The 14,058-nt window shown below is 47.2% G+C and overlaps 7 protein-coding genes across 7 annotated transcripts; 3 read left to right on the forward strand and 4 right to left on the reverse strand.

Moving 5' to 3' along the window:
• Window positions 1-854: 854 nt before the first annotated feature.
• Window positions 855-3,641, reverse strand: N7503_007929 (non-ribosomal peptide synthetase; the record flags this gene model as incomplete). The annotated part of the gene is made up of 1 exon (XM_057067476.1): window positions 855-3,641. The coding sequence occupies one exon, from the start codon at window positions 3,639-3,641 to the stop codon at window positions 855-857; it is 2,787 nt and encodes a 928-aa protein (XP_056921157.1).
• Window positions 3,642-4,028: 387 nt separating this feature from the next.
• Window positions 4,029-5,403, forward strand: N7503_007930 (FAD-dependent oxidoreductase; the record flags this gene model as incomplete). The annotated part of the gene is made up of 2 exons (XM_057067477.1): window positions 4,029-4,046; window positions 4,102-5,403. The coding sequence occupies 2 exons, from the start codon at window positions 4,029-4,031 to the stop codon at window positions 5,401-5,403; spliced, it is 1,320 nt and encodes a 439-aa protein (XP_056921158.1).
• Window positions 5,404-5,512: 109 nt separating this feature from the next.
• N7503_007931 (NAD(P)-dependent oxidoreductase) lies at window positions 5,513-6,777 on the forward strand (the record flags this gene model as incomplete). The annotated part of the gene is made up of 6 exons (XM_057067478.1): window positions 5,513-5,585; window positions 5,624-5,808; window positions 5,869-6,025; window positions 6,073-6,244; window positions 6,303-6,472; window positions 6,536-6,777. The coding sequence occupies 6 exons, from the start codon at window positions 5,513-5,515 to the stop codon at window positions 6,775-6,777; spliced, it is 999 nt and encodes a 332-aa protein (XP_056921159.1).
• A 327-nt stretch (window positions 6,778-7,104) lies between these two features.
• N7503_007932 (uncharacterized protein) lies at window positions 7,105-8,561 on the forward strand (the record flags this gene model as incomplete). Its single annotated transcript, XM_057067479.1, has 4 exons — window positions 7,105-7,269; window positions 7,330-7,459; window positions 7,531-7,660; window positions 7,736-8,561. The coding sequence occupies 4 exons, from the start codon at window positions 7,105-7,107 to the stop codon at window positions 8,559-8,561; spliced, it is 1,251 nt and encodes a 416-aa protein (XP_056921160.1).
• Window positions 8,562-8,943: 382 nt separating this feature from the next.
• N7503_007933 (uncharacterized protein) lies at window positions 8,944-10,749 on the reverse strand (the record flags this gene model as incomplete). Its single annotated transcript, XM_057067480.1, has 6 exons — window positions 8,944-9,224; window positions 9,295-9,834; window positions 9,903-10,316; window positions 10,373-10,412; window positions 10,469-10,565; window positions 10,625-10,749. 6 exons carry the CDS (start codon window positions 10,747-10,749, stop codon window positions 8,944-8,946), a joined length of 1,497 nt encoding a protein of 498 aa, XP_056921161.1.
• A 1,007-nt stretch (window positions 10,750-11,756) lies between these two features.
• Window positions 11,757-13,161, reverse strand: N7503_007934 (cytochrome P450; the record flags this gene model as incomplete). The annotated part of the gene is made up of 4 exons (XM_057067481.1): window positions 11,757-11,934; window positions 12,013-12,557; window positions 12,672-12,795; window positions 12,854-13,161. 4 exons carry the CDS (start codon window positions 13,159-13,161, stop codon window positions 11,757-11,759), a joined length of 1,155 nt encoding a protein of 384 aa, XP_056921162.1.
• Window positions 13,162-13,286: 125 nt separating this feature from the next.
• On the reverse strand, window positions 13,287-13,683 carry N7503_007935 (uncharacterized protein; the record flags this gene model as incomplete). Its single annotated transcript, XM_057067482.1, has 3 exons — window positions 13,287-13,421; window positions 13,483-13,580; window positions 13,680-13,683. 3 exons carry the CDS (start codon window positions 13,681-13,683, stop codon window positions 13,287-13,289), a joined length of 237 nt encoding a protein of 78 aa, XP_056921163.1.
• Between the last annotated feature and the right edge of the window lie 375 nt (window positions 13,684-14,058).

The following is a 14,058-nucleotide window of genomic DNA, read 5'->3' on the forward strand; positions in this document are numbered from 1 at the left end:
ATTAGTATCTAATAGAGATAGCCTTTTAGGTAAGAGGGTTCTCCTACTAGAATTATTAGGTATTTTATTTCTTATTATATAATATATTATTCTTTATAGGTTCTTATATTACTAGTCTTGTCTAGATTAAGAAGTATTTATAAGATTAGAATAGGTATCCTAGGTAGGCTTCGGCAAATGGGTCGGGCCCAATGGGTTGGGCTGAGCCCGGCCCGAAAATGGGCCCCCATTTTGGGCCCATTTTAGTGGGTCCAAATTCATGTGTATTCTTCATAAAATATGCAGAAAATTGGTTTTGGAGGGTGAAAATACCACTTTAACTATAATATCTAATATAGCCCTTGGTAATTTATAGCTTATAAGCTTATTTATAAGGTATTCCTTATAATATAGCTTTTTCTTTATTCAAACTATATATAAAAGGGTGGTTGGGGTGGAGATATATATATATGGTTGTTAAGGTGGTGAAGCTGCACGTTCTATATGTATTTATCTCCCCCATCAATGTGGCAAATCAACCACTTCAAAAATTACCACTTCATATTATTCCCAACTACCCTAAATATAGAGTAATCTAGGGTAATATAATATATCGAGCTTATCTTGAGTTATATTAAATAGAATTATAATAGGTGTGGTACAATATAGGAGGAAAAGTGGTTGCTATATAGAAGCGAACTAAACCAGATAATGATCAATAGACGTACTATTTATGTTAAAATGAATAGTTTTTACCAATTTATCAACAATTCGAAATAATCATTTCTATGATCAATAATGTAAATCTAATACTCAAACATACTTTGATATTTCTATAATATTCATTCTGGGGGAAATGTTCTTTTGGATTAATCTTAAATTCCCCTTGCATCAAGGGCCGCCCTCAAAGTCTTTTGGAAACCAAAGACATGCTCTGGGCCCAACATGGTATAATGGGCACCACCAACGTCGTGAAAGCGTGGCGGTGACCTCGAAAAGTCTTTCCAATTACTCAAGTGCTTGCTGAGCCATTGAGCCTTGGATGAAGCTGCGATAGCCAGAGGGTTGCAATAGAAGACATCGATGCCAGCAATGGAGCTAGAAGGATCATAGTCTACAGCCATGCTCTGCAGGGCGAAGGCCAGGCAAGCCCATTTGGTGATTGCGTCAGCCGACAACGCCAGTTCGGCGAGGCGGTTCTGATCGGCTTCCGCCATCACCTTCGCGCAGGTCTCCTCCCGTGTAGACTCCTCCATTTCCACTGCCAGTTCCCGCGCACGATCTTCGGTCATCAGATCTAAGAAATATGAGAGATGAAGCAGGCATTCATTGAAGTTCAGCTGACGCATGCGGTCCTTGATATGAGGCGGCAGGTTGAAAGATCCCAGGAAGCGAACTTCATCCCCATTGCTTTCCAGTACTTTACCTACCTCAAAGGCTAGCATCGTGCCATAGGAATATCCAGCCAGCGCGTATGGTCCATAGGGCTGTTTTCGTTTGATGGCGGCGTGGTAAGTTGTGACAACTTCTTTAATTGTCTCGAAAGGAGTTTCGCCTTCATTGAATCCACGCGCACGTAGGGCAAAAACCTGCCGATCCACCAGGAATTTTGCCAAATTGAGAAAGACCAGGACTTCACCGACACCAGGGTGGACTAGCCACAGTGGTGTCTTCTCTCCTTGGGTCTGCAGTGGCACTACTGGGTTATACTCGCTCGCTGCATGAGGACTCTGCTGGTCCTCCAGCGCACTGGCTAGGTCGCGGACGGTAGGGTTTGTCATCAGAGTAATTATAGGAATTTCTTGCGCGAGGTCCAGCTTCTCTTCGATCTTCTTTTTCAACTTGATGAGTTCCACTGAAGTGATACCCATGTCAAAGAGGGAGGATTGCACATCAAACTCTTGCTCAGGCAGGCCAAGAGACTCAATGAAGAGGTCTAACAAGTTTTGCTCCAATTTATTTGCAGGGTGAACGCGAGCCGTCGCCCGGTGCAGCTTGATTGCCTCGGAGTTGATCTCCTGGTAGGTATCATAGTCGCCCTTTTCGAATGCCGCCTTGATCTTGGTTCTTGACAGTTTCCCCAGGGCGGATTTTTGAAGTTGCGAATGATCGAGAGGTAGCACCTGTGGTCGGGCACCTGTCGACATCATGACAATCTTGGCAATGGCATCCGCTGTGGTGAGTCGCGCGGCATCATCGCCGGTGTCATAACTCGGTAGGTACACGACGCAGATGATCTCTGTGTCTGCCCCTGGCGGGAAGGAAGAAAAGCAACAAGTAAAGCTAGGTACCAGGCCAGGGATCTTGCCTTGCTCATCCAGGGCAGTCTCAATCTCCTGGGGGCTGTACTTCACACCGTTGACAATCATCGATTCTTTCGCCCTGCCATTCAAGCGGAGGTTACCTTGGTCGTCAATAGAAGCCAAGTCACCAGTTCGAAACCAACCATCACTGGTGAACGACTCCGCGTTCGCGACCGGATTGTTAAAATATCCTTTGAAGACTATGGGCCCCGTCAGCTCGAGGTTTCCCACGGTGTCAGCCGGGGCGATGTCATTGTCAGTGACGGTAGTGATCCTCATGCTGAGACCTGGCATGCATTTTCCTGCGGAAGCAAACTCCAGACCATGCTCCAAATCGTACTGAGGGAAGGCCAAGTTGTAGATAGCACCGCCACAGGTCTCGGTCATGCCAAAGCCCGTCGCAATGACAGTCTCAGGGGCGCCGTACCGAGCGAGCAGCTTTGCCACGGCATCACCGGTCTTGGTTACGTTTGCCTCGCCGCCTGAAGCCACGTATCGCAGACAACTAAGGTCCCAGCTGTATGCAGCACAGCAGTCGCCATGATCTTCAAGCGCGGCGCGGATGCGAGCGAGAAAGAAGTTGGGCGCAAAGGTACGAGAGACACGATGACGGTCGATGATATCCAGGAAGGCGAGAGGTTGAGACAAGACATCTGCTGCTTGGACATGCACCTGGTCTTGGCATGCGAATAAGCCCTGCAAGTGGATTTCCAAAATGGCTGCAACGTGGTCGCAGCGAACCCAATTTAAGAACGCGGTCTTTTCTGGCAGCGTCACCACCTTATACTTGCTATCCAGTGCTGTGAAGATCTGCTGGTGCGTGAAGATCACCGTTTTGGCGTGGCTGGTGCTACCAGATGTCAACATCAGCATGGCGGTGTCACCTGGTGCGGCATCGCGGTAAATCTCTGCGGCTGGGGCGTTTTCCGTGTCTAGCGACTCGAGAGCAATCGGCGTGATAGCATCTTGTCCTCCAAATTCAGACAGCTTAGTAGCTGTGGTCAGACAGCTGGGATTTTCAAGGGTGATAGCCAGATGCTTTAGATGCGATATGCGTGCCGCCTGGTTGTTTGAAAACGATGTAGACATGGCTGGGATACAACCTGCCAGTGTGACTGCCCAGAACCAAAGTATATTTTCCCAATGTGTATCTAGGTGAATGAGGATCACCCGACCTGGTCGAAATTCACCTGGCCGGCAGCGCAGTGCCCAAGAAGCCTTTTGGGCATTCTTCAGTAACTGACAGTAGGAGTATGATTTGGGATGGGTGGTATTCTGAAGCGGATAGCAAATGACGTTTCCACTTCCATTCTGGTTGGCGACTGTTTCAAGGAGGATTGTAAGGTTGGTAAACACCATTTTTCCCGGGCAAGCGGATAAAGCCTCCGAAGCTCCTTTGTGAACATAAATCTGATACGGCAACGATAAAGGCAGGGAACTTAAGGTTGGAATGAGCCGCCCACTGTTATATCATCAAACTTGTGAATGAGACCGATTATATTCTCACACCGGGAGTTGGATATGTGCATGAGCCTTGCTTATTCCTGTGTCTGCGTGATCCTCGCTGACCTATTCTTGACCGCAACATGGATGCTGTAATCCCTTTCTCTTCTGGTGGTAGGCTGCAAGGAGCCAAGGGCAGAGGTCCACACAGCACATGCGTATATCCTCGGGAATGTTCGGTGTCATGTCGGCATAAATAGGAAGTGAAATTTCCTCCTAGTCCTCCTTCAAATCAGAAGCACCATGTATGATCTTGAGAAGGTATATTTCCCCCGCGTGCTTCTTCATTCGTCAGACGCAAAGCTGACAGACTTAGGTCATCATTATTGGAGGAGGGCCCACCGGACTCGCAGCTAGCATTCGCTTGGCTCAGAATAACAAGCTCAGTCCGGTCATCTACGAGCTCCGCAATCCAAAGACTGCGGGTCTCGGGGGCTCTATAGGTATCCCTGCAAATGGTGTGCGTGTCCTTCACCGTCTGGGCCTCTGGGACACGATACGTCCACGCAGCGTCGATATTATCAATACCGTCCTGCATTCCACTTCTGGCAGTGTTTTGAGCGAAGTCGACATTGCTACAGAAGCCAAGAAAAAGACAGGGTTCGGGTATCTCCGCATCAACAGAGTGGATCTGGTGGAGTGTTTACGAGACGGTACTGAAAAATACCAGATCCCGATTCATTATGATAAACAAATCACGTCCATCAGCGACAACGGCTATTCTGTCACTGTAACCTTTTCCGATGGCACTAGTGACACAGGATCTCTTCTCCTGGGTTGTGATGGCATCCATTCGGCAGTACGCAAGCTGCACATCGATGCAGAAATTGCGCCCGTGTACTCGGGTATCTCGGCGATCTCGTCAATCGTTGACGACGTGAAGGATCGAGACCCCAAAGACGCGGTCTGCCTGCATTCGACACTCACGCCCCATGGAATGTTGGCGACTGCACCCTGCGCTGCCAATCAGATTTTCTGGTTCTTCAGTAAGGAGGTGCCGCTGCCAGCGGGATCGACCTCGGCCGATGTCCGTGATGGTTGGTTGCTTCACCGCCAAAAGGAACTGGCCGAATGCCGAACTTCGCTAGCCACTGTTTTGAAGTGCGTGCAGGGCCAATGGGGCCAATATTTGCAGCGACTTGTGGATGCTAGCCAAGACATTCATTTCTATCCGCATTATCGCCTGCCACTATGTGGTCGTTGGTTTGTTCCCTCAGATGCTCCTCAGGGATCCCCCCGCGTCTTGCTGATGGGAGATGCCGCGCATGCCGTGCAACCCCACGCCGGGCAGGGCGTGGCACTCGCGTTCGAAGATGTGATCCTATTGTCTGGTTTGTTAGCCCAGTATCAAGCTGGGGACCATCATAACCTGCAGGAGGTCTTTGGCAAATTCGATCAGATTCGTCGGCCGCGGATCCAGCACATCAATGAGGTTGCATTGCGCAATGGTAAAATGCGCCGAAATCAGTCACCGTGGGCAGTTTGGTGCAAGGAGTGGTACATGTGGACTATGTTACGTGTCAATCGGTTCTGGGGCATGTCTATGTCCGGGGTGTTGAATGGAGATGTCTTATATGACGTGGAAGCGGAATTAAAGCAGGTAGATCAAAAGGCCTAAGACTTTCTATTATTCTCCATAGGATAAAGGCTGTAGTGCTTCAAATCAAAGTCAATCCAATCATCTCTATTTTTACAAGCTAAAGACTCCCTCGAGCTTACAGTGGACAATGGCTATCCTACCACCTCCAACGTCTCCCCAGTTGGGGTGGATTGGCAAGCCTCACCAGCAGTTGAAAGACGGTGACTGAGTACTCGCTAACTATGGCTGATTACTGTAGGTCTCGGGAATATGGGCATTTCCATGGCGTCAAACCTTCAGAAGTATCTCCATGACCAGGGCCAACCGCCATTGCGAGTCTGGAATCGCACTGCCTCTAAAGGGGACGCCCTCACGAGTCTCGGTGGAATTCAGTGTGAAACAATTGCCGCCGTTGTCAGAGACTGTGAGATTATCTTCATCTCGGTACGATCTACACTAAACCTTAGCTTTTGATTTAATCCTGCTAATCAATTAGGTGTCCAGACCAGCAATGATGATGCACTACAAATTATCGTAACGGAAATCTTATTGGCGGCAAATCTGGCCAAGAAAGTGTTTGTAGATACCACAAGTGTCCATCCAGATACAAGCAAGGATATTGCTGGAAAGCTGGCAAAAGAAAATGCCTCTCTGATCTCCGGTATGCTGCTAGGATCCTCTTGCTTTGACCGCGCTCATATTATCCAGGTCCCGTCTTCGGCTCTGCTCCGATGGCTGCAGAGCGAAATGTTCTGATGGTTGCTGCTGGGGATCCCTCCTCCATACAGCGAGTATCCCCTTACATAAAAGGCGTGATAGCGCGTGATATACTTCAAGTGGCAGATCGCCCAGAAAAAGCATCCCTGCTGAAAGTTATCGGGTGTGTAAGCTCTAAATTCATGCAATCTTGGTGTCGCAATTGCTAAGCGAAATGCAAGGAACTTCCTTGTCTCAGGCATGACGGAGATAGTCGGTGAAGCTCTTGTCTTCGCCGAGAAAGGCGGATTGGGTTGTGACATAGTTGAGAAGCTGTTGGAAGCCCAATTCGGACCTCTGCCGACAATGATTTCCAAGCGATTGACTCAGGGAGTTTACATGCCACCAAAAAGTATGCTTAGAACTCAGATAATTTCTTTATTTTTGTGCTGACCACTGAACCAATTGGTATTAGGCACAGCCCCATGGTCCAACTTGGACCTGGCTCTGAAGGATATTGGCCACGCCATTGACTGCGCTGAAGCAGCGGGAGCCAGATTGCGAGTAGGCGAAGTCATACAAGACCATCTTCAGCGGGCCAAGGCTTTCTCTCAGGATCAGCAACGGCAACTGGACTCGGCGGCTTCCTATGGTATCATCAGATGTGATGCAGGATTAGAGTTTGCAAATGAGCTCGTGAAAAAGAGGGATGCGTAGCATTGACGCTAGTTATATGCACTGTTGCCAACCTTTCGTGGTCTGCAGTGCAAGCCAAGAATCTAGCATTGGAACCACCTGAGCAGTAAGAGAATCAACATAGATCAACCTGACAGATCAACTTTATGCACTGCATACTTTGACCGCTCTTCTTGTAGATGCCAAGGGAGGTCGCAATCAGATACCACCTGCAGTTCTGCATACATTGTTATGCCTATGGTTAGTTTTCCTGGATCGGTGCAGAGTCTCGATCACTTTCATACCACCAGAGGTGTTGCTCTGTCGCACTTGGGAAAGTCTGTGCCATTTATGCGAATCTTGGAAGCAATGGACCTCACCAAAATCATCAGCTCAATCCATGAAGCCGCAGAAATGCTCTCTAACCAGGCAGAGGTTGAACCTCAGCAGCGAGCGGCGCTGTTTCAGGCCTGCGAAAAGCTTTCTGCAATTGTCGAGCAGCCGAGGTCAAGACTAGAAAAGGCAACTCATGCTGTAAATTACCCTTCCGATATAAAGTTGGTTTTGGAAATTGAGTTAATTGACACTAAGTAGATGACCCCGGTGGTAGCCACTCGTATCGCTATTGACATGGGAATTTTCGACTTTGTCCACAATTCCCCAAAAGACGAATTCGGGGCCCACGAAATTGCATCGCAAATCAGAGGAGATTCTTTGCTTGTTTGTAAGAGAAAAACAGTTCCTTTCTTGTGCCAAGAGAAATTCCGAGCTAATACATTTGGATATGAACAATAGCACGTATTTTGCGATTTTTGACAGCTTCCGGAATTCTCAGTGTCACTCCAGGTGGAAAGTACAAACCAGATCCTGTGGTGAAGGATCTTGCCAAGGGGGGCTACCTGGAAAGTCGGATTATGATGAACTTGTAAGCTTCCAAGCACGTCTAGTGAGCTTAGACAGCTCCCATTCAGCCAACTCTCTGCTTATACTATACCATTAGTGACATCCACTCTCAAATATATGCAAAACTACCTCAGATCTTGAGGGAGACACAATACTCATCTCCTTCAAATGCCTACGCAGGACCATTTCAATATGTCATGCGCACAGAGGAGCATTATTTCGACTGGTTAAAGTCGCATCCGATCCAACTCGATGCCTTTAACCGTACAATGCAGGCGGGTGTCGTACGTGACAATACCGCGCGATGGACCGCAATATTCCCCGTGTCACACCGGTTCCAGGAATTCCAGTCTTCAAGCTCTTCCGGTGATAAACGGCTTCAGTTCGTGGATATCGGGGGAGGAATCGGTCACGAGATCAAAATTTTGCTCGATACCATTCCATCTCTTCGGGGGCAATTCATCCTCCAAGATTTACCCGATGTCATCCAAAGTATGCTACCAGGCCTCAAAACAACTGCTGCCACGCAGACAGTGCAGGGTATGTCATATAGCTTTTTCGAGCCACAGCCCGTCATGGGGGCGGATGTCTACTTCTTGGGTCGTGTTCTGCACGATTGGCCAGATGTCCAGGCGCGGAGCATCCTGCTGCACATTCGAGATGCGATGGATGAGACATCCATGCTTCTTATTCACGAGCGTGTGTTGCCGGACGGTCCTACAAGGGTTCACCTGTCGGACGCTATTATGGATCTCAACATGATGATCTTGTGTTCGTCGCTGGAGCGAACGGAGACGCAATTTCGAGCTCTGCTCGAGTCTGTGGGACTGAAATTGGTGAGAGTGTGGCGTCCAAAGAATGCTGGTCTTCAGCAGCAAGCGGTGCTCGAGGCCATCTGTGGGGATTTTCCTGGTGATGTTTGAGGATAGGTGGAGAAAATGCGAGACATACATACTGTTAGTGTCCACGAGTACCACACCAAATATGACGGCCAATACTTCACATCCGTTGTAAAATGATCTCGATAATAAGTAGTAGCGCAAGTCAGGCGTGACTTGTGCATGTGTGGTTAATTTCAAAAATATCAAACAAGTAAATTTGGTGACTCCGACGGGTGACGTGACGCGCCTGCCATCCCGAAAACCACGCGTTTCTGGCGAAGCCTCTACATAGATTGACCAGACAACTACGACTTTTCGGCAGGATTTTTTTGCGTTCAGTCACAACGTTCAATGTTCACTCAGGTGGAGTTTTCAAATAATGCTTAACCATTTTCAATATTTCCCATCCATGCAATCTGATGCATCAAACCGCTTGAACCAACCCCAGAGCCCCCTGTTCAAGGTTAACAACCATCCCGTTAACAGCGTCAACACGGAATTTGTTGAGATCCGATTTGAGCTCCTCCTTCTTGATACGATCACAGGTCAACTCGCCCCGTTCATCCTCACACAGCTGCTTTCCATTTGAAGCCATGTTATGGGTACCATCAACCTTGCGAATCACTCGCATGCAAAACTCCACCGAGTCGGCCACGTCTTTAGCATTCAATTTCCCTCCACCTACTTCTACGGTACCCTGGATAACTGTGCATTGATCAGTACCGTGGACGAGAAAGTGAGTCGTTGGGAAGGCAGAGGGGAAATTGACACTTACTAGGTCGGAAGAAGCTGAAAGCACGATCAAAATTCTCCTCGTCATACTCATTCAAGACCGGACGCTCCTGCCCAGTGATCTGGGCGTATGCGCTCGTAACCACAAGTAAAAACCGGGTATAAGCCTCTCGGATCTTCTCCGAGTGCCAACCGACCGCAGTATGCTCAGTGCAGTCCCCTTTGATCGCCGCACAGATGGAGGCGGCGGCAGAGAGCGCCCCAGTGAATGCCAAATGGACACCTGATGAGAATAATGGGTCAATGAAACACCCAGCATCCCCAACAATTCGAATATAGGGACTGGCATAGGTTGGGGCGCTATAGGACCAGTCGGTAGCCGACTTGACGTCTGAAACGAGTTTGGCATTTTCCAGCAGTTCAAAAATCATCGGAGCATCATGCACGTACTGCATGAAAAATTCCCGCGTGCTCGGTGACTCCATAGCCTTCTTCTTGGCCGTGAAGCTGGTGTGTTGCATGACCAACCCAACAGATGTTGTCCCGTTGTGGAGAGGAATGAACCAGGCCCAGCCAGTTCCATCTAAAACAATGGATTCATTTAGTTTCTTTCTTATCACGAAGTGTCAGTTGATAGTACGGGGAAGATACCTTTGAGCCGAGGGAAGAATGGACCCCCTTCTGCCGGGGTACCCTTGCCATACACTCCAGCGCTCTCGAAATAGCCCCAAGTCGCGATATTCTTGAGGCCTTCGTTATATTTGCGATTTCTCATATATTTGGTACTAATTATACCAGCTCTGCCACTGGCATCTACCAAGTACTTGAGTCGAATCGTGCCGCTGGCGCTTTTGTCCTTGCGTGTCCACGAAGCAGACACTGGCCGTCCTAGCTTGCCATTGCCACGATCTTCCTGGCAGCCGGTTGGCTCAAAATCAATTGCATTTACCTTGACTCCGTCAAATGTTTTAGCTCCGCTATGCCCAGCGTGCTCGAAAAGAATCTGATCGCATTCGGAGCGGACCACATTCCATGCATGTCCACCAAATGCAAGGAAGTTTGTGTCTAGTCCGGGCTAAGTCAGTCGTGGATTTTTCAAGTAGCAACATTATAGGTCTCACATGCTGCAGGCTTGCTATTATAGCTGAATGAAGCTCCATTCTGTAGTTCGCTTAGTTTGACGTCGGGGGAATTGCTTCACGATTCACAATGCTAACCTTGTGTTTGAATCCGTGGCTTTCGAACTTGTCATACACGTCAATGAATTTCAAAAATTCCCGTGTAGATGGCAAAAGGCTCTCGCCGATGTGGTATCTAAGTTGCTAGTTAGTTGCTGTGGTACTCGTTATGAAGTTTTACAATTTTTGACTTACCGAGGAAACAGATCAGCTTCCAACAAGACGGTAGAAATGCCCTCTCGTGCGAGTACTGAGGCAGCATACGAGCCCCCAGGGCCACCACCCACTACCAGCACAGTACATTCCTGCGGGATAGTCATATTGGTCTTCAATGAAGTGAAGAGAGTTCCAGTGTCGCGGGAAGGTTTTTATTGATTAAAAACGTGAAGCCCGAGAAAATCTAGTCGTTAAATTATCAATACCCACGCACTTTCAACAAATTTTAACCTTGCTTCTTGTAGAATGCCACAGCGGATCATCTCCCGATTCGCCGACTTAGGTGATGTCCGTCTGACCTCGTGCTTGATTCATGCTGTCAATCTAGTCTCTGATCCCTGAATGCGGTCAGCATTTTCTTGAGAATAACCAAAGCAAGGACGTCAAAATGCCCCTTTTTCGCAGCCTCCTTACTTAAAAAACTGCTTACAGGTTGCACTCTGGCTGCATCTTCTTAGATCTACGAGCCGTGAGCTAGAATTTTCCAGCTTGAGATTTAGCTGCCCAATGGAGATCTATAGACATGCAAGACTTACATATGATATATCAGAGCCTCCGATGTGTTTAAAACCTGTTGCAAGGAAATTTTACACACCGCTAAATTTTGTGTATGCATTCAGAACAGGGATCTTCATCCTGCATGCCACGGTGGCCGCAGAATAGAACTTCAAGTAGTTACAGGGTTACATCGCGATAATCCGTGTGCCTTCGGAATAATTTGTTTTGGCGCAATGTAGCTGACCGGTCCTTATTATTCTGCTTTGTTTCAATCTTGGGACATCATCACATATGGTATTGCCTCTTCTAATATTCCAAGGTTTCGTCGACATTCTCAATACAAACTATCAAAAAATTGATAATGAGAAGCATACTTGTTGCTTTTCTTCCATTTGGTGTCTTAATTTTGGCAGAATCTTGAAATGTCCTAAGGTTATTTGCCCCCCGTTGGATCTTGCTCTGAGTACTAGATTGTTGTGATTTCTACAGCTAGGCCATTCAAAGCCTGCCATACATGATTCAAGCCTGAAAAGTGGGCATATTGAGTTTCAAAGTCAACCGTACTTGAGTTGGTCTCCTTAGTTCCTGCTATAACCAAAGAATGTTCCGTTGTCTAATCAGTCCTTTCCTCTTCAATCTTCTTCAAGAGGATATTCACCCCCAAGTGTGGCAGGTTGTGTCTCTTGATCTTGAAATCTTTAGGTAAACCCCCCTGAATTTTGATTTCGAAATGGAGCAACAGATATGCTAGAATGAGACGAAGTTCATCTGCTGCAAAAAAGCGGCCTGGGCTAAACAGAAAGGGAGGCATTAATAAGTGCCGATAAACTTGATAGGCTCTAGGAAGCAAGATCAGAGAATTGACCTACCAGACATGTTTTCCGTCTCCAAACTGAAGATAATGAGGATTCGTAGAGGTGTATCTGAAGATCTCAGGTGTTTCAGAAGTATTTGCAAGGTCACAGAATCGAAGACCATCAAACTCAAGGGGATTCTGCACAAATTCATCATCAAATAACATAGCGGCATTTGGGGTCAAGAGAACTGTCCCTTTTGGAATTCGAAGACCATTTTTGAATTGGAAATCCTTCTTAACGACACGGGGTGTTCCGGCAAGATCAAAGCAATTATAACGATGGGATTCCTTGATGAAACTGTCCAATTTCCTCATTGAGTCAATTCCCTCCTTAGTCCAAATGTTATTGTTGGCTTCAAGAGTTGATGTGACCTCTTCTCGGATTAAAGTGACATATTCCGGCCTGGTGGCAAGCTCGCAGAGACATTGTACAAGGACCACCGTTGTGTTGAAACTGGCTCCAAAGGTATTTGCAGCGAGCAGCTGGGCAATGTCCAATTCCGTTAGACCGTTGCTCGTATTTTGTTGTGACCATCGCCAGAACCAATCTGTCAAGTCCTAAATTTAGCAAAAACAACAACATGTTAGCGAAATTGAGTAGGGGCAGCACTTGAGAGAATGGTGGAACTGGGAGTAATTTGAGCCAGAAGATCAAAATACACAAATTCTCACCTCGGGCTGTCTTCCTTCCTTTTCCATTTCTTCTGACTTTGATTTCCTTCTGTTGATCACGTCCAGGAAAAGCTTCTGCATTCTATTCGAAAGTTTCACAACTTGGGATGAGCGTGCGACAACCCTTTTTCAGAAAGGAAAGTCAATATGTGCACAGTGAAGAAGGGGGGATTCAACCTCACGGTTTCAAAAAATCCGGAAACCCCCTTATATATGGTCCTCCGATCATCATTTCGGCTGTGTAGTCACAGAAAAGATCGATCTTCTCTGAATTCCGACATTCATCACCAACCAGTAACTTCGCAACTAGCCCCATTATAAGACGTCTGCCGATTGCGTAACAATCGAATTCATTCCAGTCGCCCGCAATCTTCATATTTGCATTCACCTCCTGTTCAAATGAGTACTCAAGCTCTTCAACAAAGCCGGAAAAGTATTGGTCTGTGGATCTGGTACGTGTTCGGGACCAGGTGAGTGCTTTACTCATCATTGAGCTCGGGATTTTGTGAAATAAGCCGGGAGCTGTAAACTTCGACTGGAAGAACTATATCGGACTCCAGGATTAGTTGATGTAATGAATCCATAAGATAGAGGGTTAAAGATAAGCGTAGAAACTCATACCCCTTGGATTGGAGCTGTGGAAGATAGATACTCGTCCGAAGCATTGAGATACTCTCTGATCATTGCATCCTGGCAAATACAGACATCCCAACCCGTCGGTGTGGCGACCTGGAATGCAAAGTCTTTATGCTATATCAAAATTCCGTAAGATGTCCATCTAACATACGAATGTGATGGAGAAGGATCTTACAAGTTCATATCCTTGTTGAAGCAACTGGGGGGCGCAGCTAGCCCAACGACGGGCAGCCCTCCATGATTCAAAAACTCCCTCACCCCCAACAACAGGGACTTTGACCTTGAATGAGATTTGGATGTCAGACAAGTCTCAATATGCACGGTGCGTGGTATGAAAGATAGATCAAAGACATTGAGCAATACAGTACATACCCATGACTGATAATATCGGACCCATCGATGGATGAAAAATACTAATAAGGTTACGCCACCTAAAAAGACAAGTGTGTTGTCAAACAAGATGGTTGGTAAAACCATTTGTATTGGCTTGGCCTACTCAATTGGCAGGTGTATCTCACAAAGTAATAATCGAGGTCAGAACCACATTGAGGACCAGGGTCCAGGAAGGGGAGATAAGATCTAGCAAGATAGCTGGCTTCAGTGACTAGCCCTACATTTGTCGATTTTAGATCGGATCGACGCAAGGAACAGGCAACTTCCAAGGTTATAGTTCTACATCGGTACACACCAGGGTGAACCTTGAATGTTCTCAGTCAGGGGGGATGATCCCTCCATACCTTGCATATCTTCG

The sequence above is a fragment of the Penicillium pulvis genome, assembly GCF_028828015.1.
Source record: "Penicillium pulvis strain IBT 33274 chromosome Unknown contig_5_segment0_segment0, whole genome shotgun sequence".
NCBI classification, from domain to species: Eukaryota; Fungi; Ascomycota; class Eurotiomycetes; order Eurotiales; family Aspergillaceae; genus Penicillium; species Penicillium pulvis.